Below are 8,037 nucleotides of genomic sequence, written 5' to 3'. Positions count from 1 at the left end.
ACAGGCAGAAGGAGAAGCAGGCTCCATGCAGGGAGCCTGATGTGGGACTCCATCCCAGGTCTCCAGGATCACACCCTGGGCCGAAGGCAGCACTAAACCACTGAGCCACTTGGGCTACCCAATTCTAACATTTGATTCTAGCACAATAATAACTGATTTGTGGTATATACATAAAATGGATCTGTCCACAGACATGAGAATGAGCACTCTAGAACTACCTATAACAACATATCAGCTAAAAGAAGCCAGACAAAAAAATACATATGCTTCTGTGGCCACAATGTCATCAGTTATTTATACTAGCACTGTCTCCCTTTGTTGTCTTTGCTCTGCTCAAATATGCATAAAATTGAATGATGATTTTGATTTTCCAGTTTTTATTTGAAAAAATTTTTCTTCTGATAGTTCTTACCTGGTGATCTTGGTAGCCATTGTCAGGATGAACTCAGCTGAAGGTAGACACAAGGCTTTTCCCACCTGTGGGTCCCACCTGACAGTGGCTACAGTGCTCTATGGGATTTTGATATTTATGTACATGCAACAGGAGTCCAGTCATTCCTTTGACATTGAGAGTGGTGTCCCTATTTTGCACTCTTCTAATCCTCACGCTAAATCCCTTTACCTATATAGCTTTTGAGGAACAAAGATGTCAAATATGCAGGATAAAGGAAGTGGCAAAAAGTATGCAATATCTTCTCTTAATTATCATACCATGTGGTTCCTATCAATATTAAACCTAGTTATGTATTCTTTCACAGGTAAAAGCAAAACTAGATGAATTCAATATATATTTAGAGATTGATTTCTACGTACCTGTCCTATTCTAGTGAACTTGCAGAAAGAGACATTTGGCATATAATATACATTAATTCAAATTAAATTAATAAATTAATAAATTAATAAATAAATAAATTAATTTAAATACCTGCAAAATTATGCCATTCTGTTAAGAGGTAAATTCATATAACCAGTAAAAACCTGCATATGAATGACACGTGTAAATAAGATTTAAATGTGCCAAAACAGATAACGAGATGGGATCAGACCAGGATTAATAGAAGGATGAAAGGGTAAAAGGAGATTCAATTTTACAAGAAAAAGGCATTCTATGGTGAAAGTCAATCAAATGGCTAATGTGGTTAATGTGGGACTGTGGGACGCCTGGATAGCTCAGTGTTTGAGTGTCTGCCTTGGCTCAGGTTGTGATCCTGGGGTCCTGGGATTGAGTTCTGCTTTGTGCTCCCTGCAGGGATCCTGCTTCTCCCTCTGCCTATGTTGCCTCCCTCTGTGTCTCTCATGAGTAAATAAATAATTTGGGGGGAAATAAAGGTTTCTTTCCATCTCTCTCTTACCCTTCTTTCTAAAAAAACAAAACAAAACAAAAACTGGCTAATGTGTCCATGTAAAGTAATTGTATTCAATTGGTAGGAAGCTTCACTTCTGCAAGATGATTGAATTGTAGAGATTTGTTATAAAATATTGTGCTTTAATCATCATTACTGATTATATACTTAAGAATTGGTCAAGGGTATTGATCTCATGATATGTTTCTTATCACAATAAAAATCAATAAATAGATTTGGAAAAACCAAAAAGGTCATATATAACTATTAACTACATGAGGTAGAGGGAATGGGGAAAATGGATTAGTGCATATTCAGCTTATGTATAATTAATTTACAAATTTAAAATAATGAATTATGTAAGAGAGAACTATTCTTTCAGGTAGAGCATGGAAATATTACAGTGTCTATAATATCACTTCCTGCACATATCTATGTGTGTGTATGTATATGTAGGTGACATGTGTGTGTTTCTTACAAATACTTTGAAAAGTGTAGTTTTGTCATCTAGGATGGTACTATTGTGTCTTAGAATTTATATGCTTAATCAAAGTAAGTTTATTTTGTGTTATACTCACAACCTCAGAAATGGACAATACGTCCTGTGCAATAAACAATAAGCTTTAAATGAGAGATCAAACTCTTATATAAAGCATCAATGAGAATGGAAACTGTAAAAGTAGTACTTTATTTTTTTTAAATTTTATATTGTTGGAATGCTAAATAGATGGGGAAGTTAGCAGAGCTCATCAGGGAATAAAGTCCTGTTGATTGAACAGGGTACAGGTGAACTTTGTCCACATACAGACAATCTAGGATGGTACTATTGTGTCTTAGAGTTTATATCCTTAATCAAAGTAAGTTTATTTTTATACCATACTCACAAGTTAAGAAATGGGCTATATTTCTTATGCAATAAATAATAAGCTTTAAATGAGAGATCAAACTCTAAAACATCAATAAGAATGGAAACGGTAAAAGTAATTTTCTAAAAAAATTTTATGACATTGTGAGAATGCTAAATAGATGGGGAAGCTAGCAGAGCTCATCAGGGAATAAAATTCTGCTGACTGAACAGGGTGCAGGCTAACTTTGGTACATAACAGATAATCTACAAATGACATTACAGGGGAAGGAACAATACAAACTTCCTGTGGAATCTTGGAATCTGGAAAGGACCTCAAGGATTTCAATTCATTTTCATGGGTAACATTAGGTGTATAAAAATTTTTGGTAGGAACACCTGGGTAGCTCAGCGGTTGGGCACCTGCCTTTGGCTCAGGTCGTGATCCAGGAAACCGGAATCGAGTCCCGAATCAGGATCCCTGCGGGGAGCCTGCTTCTCCCTCTGCCTGTGTCTCTGCCTGTGTCTCTGTTTCTCTCTCTCTCTCTCTCTCTCTCTCTCTCAGTCTGTGTCTCTCATGAATAAATAAATAAATCATTAAAAAAAATCTTTGGTATTTCCTCTTTATGACCCACAATATATTACCTCAAAACATAAAGCCTGGAATGTGTCACCCCCTTGTTTGATATTAGGAACGCTACAGTGAAGAAAGAACAGTGTGTCCTGCTCTAAAGTAGGGGATATTCTAGAGAATGGTAAGCAAGTGGTCAATGCTTCTTTATCAAACTTAAAAATCATATTAAAGATAAATGACAGACCTGAAGACTAAACCTCATATTTCAAAGTTTTAAGATGGATTTTATATTCACTCGTTCTTATCTCCATCATTCATTCCAACAGTAAGTCAGCAAATATTTTTGAAAGCCTACTCTTTCCTGGGCATTTCAGAAGTTACAAAAACAAAGGAAAACTATTTAGATATATTCTTTTCACTTATAAAGTTTACAGACTAGAAAATACCACACAAGAAGTAAAATAAAAGTGTTATCAATATTTAATTACAAAATTTATACATGCATGAGGAAAGATCACAAGATTGTGAAAAATGTATTCTCCATCACACAATCTTAATTAAAAAATAGCAATAGGACCAGGCATATGATGGGTGCCTTCTAAAAGGCTCTAAAATAACTGACATTTAGAGTTCTTAAAACGGTGCACATTTTGAATTTAGGGTGTATGTCATCTGTATTTCATGGCAGATACACCAGGGCTTGTTTTTGACATGAGAATGGAAGCTTTGCATTCACTTCTATTTGCAGCCACACTTCTTAACCATTACAGGGGACAATTCAAAAGAAACAAACACACAGAGGGTGGAATCATCGCACATTATTGTTGTTCAGTAGGATCATCTAAGCATATCCCTAGGCTATCTTGACATTTTCACTCTGTGAGCGTAATTGTGTGGAGATTTCAATAATTGGCTTCTTTCCCTGGGGAATCAGAAATTTATCTGGGCATTCCTGTTTCTTGTGTAGGGACTCAACCCATAAAGAAGCTTACTCAGTGTGTGGGTCTTCAGGGACGTCAGACACTTGTAAATCTCATCAGCGTGCCTCCTGTAGAACTTTTGTAGTGGGTCTCAACAGATCTCTGGGACAGGTAGGTTAAACCCAATAATTTCACTTAGTACTCATCCTGGCTATGAACTCCATGTAGAGGGAGATTTATGGATTCAAATCAGACTTGGAACCGAAATGATACCTATTCTGTTCTCTTTTCCCGGGGACTGTTCTCTGAAGGCTTAGTGAAAGAGACAGGCAAATGACTCAATCCAGGGTGCCCAGTATCCCTGCTGATAAATTCAACAGCATGGACATTTCTATGGAATAAAGAAGAGTCATCATGAGGATTCTATTTCATCTTGGGATAAAAAGGAAGGTTTCTGCCTTAGAGCTTGTAGGATTCATATTTTAGAAGGCACTCTATGCCAGAAAGAAAGCTTTTTAAGTGTCTTTGAAATACCAGATTTCTTCTTCAAGAAAGACCTACTAAATTGCACAATGTGGGAAAAAAAATGTTTCTACCCTTCTGGATGTTCATTTTGTCAGGGTGACAAATCAAACAAGGAAAGATTCCCTGATGTGAACTGGCAGGCCATAAGTTGTTGGTGGACACTGACAGTTCATGTCAAGATGCCTTTTGTCTCAACGCAAGTCAGGTTTAAGTAAGTTCAAGACCAATTGAACAGTTAGAGACTAATTGAAGTATCTCTTGAAATCATTTTAGTAGCTAATTATAAACATTTGCAATGTGATTTCTTGGCCAAATTGTAATATAAATGATTAACATTAGGTATATTTTTGAAGTTCTTTTCAAGAGATGCTATTATTTTAGTAGACTCAAAAAATTTTTCTTTTCAACACAAACTTGAAAAATATGTGTAAAAAATTAACCCTAGCTTTATCAGAAACACTTAATTCAGAAAGTCTCCTAGGAAACATAAGAAAAATACTTATATCAGTGATATATACTTATCAAAATAAAAAAAACAATCCTAGTTTTGCCATTAGTAACATTTCTTTACAAAAATGATTAATAAGAGTTAATGATATATGCAAATATAGTTTTAACAGCTAATTACACAAATTCATGGTACATAGTCCATAATTACTCTTGTCAGTAGGTTTTTTCCCTTTTCTTTTCTTTCTTTTTTGTTTTTTTTTTCTTTTGCTTTGCTAAATCAAGGATACAGTTATTGAGTACAGTATGTTCCAGAATGACACATGCACAGAGCTGCTTTGCATGCAGCAAAGAAACAGGAAATGTTTTGCTTAAAGTGAGGGTTGCTATTGAATTTTCCACCTTAAACTTAACTTTCTATTTCTTTACAGATGTGGTATTAGGAGAAAAGAGATATGGAATATTGCCACATAGTTATATAACCTGAGGAGACAAATATTTGATGTGTGGAGTAAAGTATCTTTGATTCAACAAATACCACAGATTTAAGAAAGAATGTGGAGAACATAATCTGACTTGTTTGTTAAGTATATACCTAGATATCATGTGTCCCAGTGGCTTGGATATGTAAAATTATAATTCACTTGTTATTCACATTTCAACTATGAAAATCCTAAGTGAGTTAGAATGAGGTGCTGGGAACAAACAGGAAACCATATTAGAAAATCATTCAAAACATGCTAATAACAAAAACTGCTGGTAGGCAGATATTTTGCGTTTCTTGTTAGCAGGCTCTGTACTAACCTGAGTTTATGTAGTATTTCATTACATTCACACAAGACTAGAATGTAAACAATTGATAAAAATCTCACAGCTAGTAATTTTTTTTTTAATTTTTATTTATTTATGATAGTCACAGAGAGAGAAAGAGAGGCAGAGACACAGGCAGAGGGAGAAGCAGGCTCCATGCACCAGGAGCCCGATGTGGGATTCGATCCCGGGTCTCCAGGATCACGCCCTGAGCCAAAGGCAGGCGCCAAACCGCTGCGCCACCCAGGGATCCCTCACAGCTAGTAATTGATGGACGTACATTCAACCAACCAAGTGACCAAACGAACAAGCAAACAAAACACATTAAGCAAAACCATAAAATCATAGCATTAAACAATATTGCACACAGATTCTTTCCATGATTTAATCTCATTAAATCATGAGCCTCAACTGTCTTATCAGACATAGAAATAATTCCATATGTCTCCTAGGACACTCCTGGAAAATAATGAGATTATTATTTTGAAATGACCTGCATTATTCTGGGCATAGAGTACAGCACATAATGGATATTGTTAGCACTTCTCTATATTCATTTCTCTGAACAAAGAAAACAAAGTAATCACACTTGAGCAAATCAAACCTACAAGTAATACTTTTTAAAACTACAAAACAATTTTAAATAATTTGAAGGAAAGAGGTATGGGAAGATGGGGAAAAAAAGAAAGGGCTGCCAGACCATGATAATAGAAAAGCATCTGATCTGATAGAGAGCAAAGTGACAGAAAGGAGTAGTGTATTTGGCTAAAGAATTGTGTTCCTTTAAATAAATCTGTTTCTGAATAACACTAAAAAGGAAGGTTAATGAGTGGTGGTCTGGTGTTGGGCAACTGAATCAGAAGGTTATTGAGGTGTGGCAAAACTGACAAGGAAAAATCCAGCATACTCAAAGTATTTTTTTCCCACAGAAGTACAAAATTCCCCAGGATGATAACAAGGTATGGGCTAAAGAGAAAGCCAGAGGCAGCCAAGGAAAAGGCAAAGTTACAGAAAGTCCTTCTGGCTCATCAACTTCTGTTACACAGCTACCTTATCATTGGAAGCAGACACAGAGACATGTACATATGTAAATACATATTCATGTATAGTATAATTACTAATGTTAACATATGAAAATAAATATTACTACATGTAATATAATAGATTAATATCAAGGAATATAAATTATATCTAAAACAGTTGAAAAATGAAGAGCTTGGCATCAATAGTTCTATTGTTTTAAAGATTTTATTTATTCATGAGAGACACAGAGAGAGTCAGAGACACAGGCAGAGGGAGAAGCAAGCTCCCTTCAGGGGCCTAATGTGGGACTCGATCCAAAGACACCGGGATCACGCCCTGAGTGCAAGGTAGACACTCAGCCTATAGAGTATCACCTGGCACAACAGTTCTAACAACCTAAAATTGGTCTCTAGAAAGTTTGTGTTTCTGAATTTTGTTTAAAGATTATGAGAAATACAATTAAATTCTGACACTTCCACATGTGAACAAAGTGTCCCATTTAAAAGAAACAGTCTACTATCCAGCATGAACCAGAAAAATCAACTTGACCATCTATTAACCTCCTTCCATTCTCTCCATTAAAAGATGAGAAGAACAAATTAAATGGCCTCAGGGAACCTGACCCACCTGACTGAGTTCATTCTCAGGGGAGTCTCAGACCACCCAGACCTCCAGATGCCACTCTTCTTTGTTTTCCTGGTGATCTATGGGCTCACCGTGGCAGGGAACCTGGGCATCATCACCCTCACCAGTGTTGACTCGCAGCTTCAAACGCCCATGTACTTCTTCCTCAGGCACTTGGCTATCATCAATCTTGGCGATTCTACTGTCATTGCCCCTAAGATGCTGGTCAACTTCTTGGCTTCAAAGAAAACCATATCCTACTATGGATGTGCAGCCCAGCTGGGTGGCTTCTTAGTTTTTATTGTGGGGGAGATTTTCATGCTGGCTGCAATGGCCTACGACCGCTACGTGGCTATTTGCAACCCCCTGCTCTACATGGTGGTGGTATCTCCGCAGATCTGCCTTCTGCTGGTGTCCCTCACATACCTCTACAGTCTGACCACAGCACTGACCGTTTCCTCCTGTGTGTTCTCTGTGTCATACTGCTCTTCCAATGTCATCAACCATTTTTACTGTGATACTGTCCCTTTGTTGGCATTGTCCTGTTCTGATGCCTACATTCCAGAAACAGTGGTGTTTGCCTTTTCAGGGACCAATTTGTTTTTCTCCATGATTATTGTTCTAACCTCCTACTTCCACATTGTCCTTGCCATTTTGAGGATACGTTCCTCAGAGGGCCGAAGAAAAGCCTTTTCCACCTGTGCCTCCCACATGATGGCTGTCACTGTGTTCTATGGGACCCTTCTCTTCATGTATTTGCAACCAAGGACCAACCACTCATTAGATACTGATAAAATGGCCTCTGTCTTCTACACCCTGGTGATACCAATGCTGAATCCCCTCATTTACAGCCTAAGGAACAAGGATGTGAAGGATGCATTCAAGAGATTCCTAAAGAGCCCTTGCCAGGCTTTCAAATTAGTGTAA

At 37.1% G+C, this 8,037-nt stretch overlaps 1 protein-coding gene across 1 annotated transcript; it reads left to right on the top strand.

Moving 5' to 3' along the window:
* Positions 1-7,089: 7,089 nt before the first annotated feature.
* Positions 7,090-8,037, top strand: LOC112663356 (olfactory receptor 8J2-like). Its single transcript, XM_025452212.1, has one exon. It carries the CDS (start codon positions 7,090-7,092, stop codon positions 8,035-8,037), a length of 948 nt encoding a protein of 315 aa, XP_025307997.1.

Source organism: Canis lupus, chromosome 18 (assembly GCF_003254725.2).
Source record: "Canis lupus dingo isolate Sandy chromosome 18, ASM325472v2, whole genome shotgun sequence".
Lineage (NCBI taxonomy): Eukaryota > Metazoa > Chordata > Mammalia > Carnivora > Canidae > Canis > Canis lupus.
The sequence above is the reverse complement of the archived record's forward strand: the minus strand, read 5'-3'. Positions and strand labels throughout refer to the sequence as shown.

Coding starts and splice junctions, on each gene's coding strand:
- LOC112663356 (XM_025452212.1), top strand. CDS start 7,090: ATGGCCTCAGGGAACCTGACCCACCTGACTGAGTTCATTCTCAGGGGA.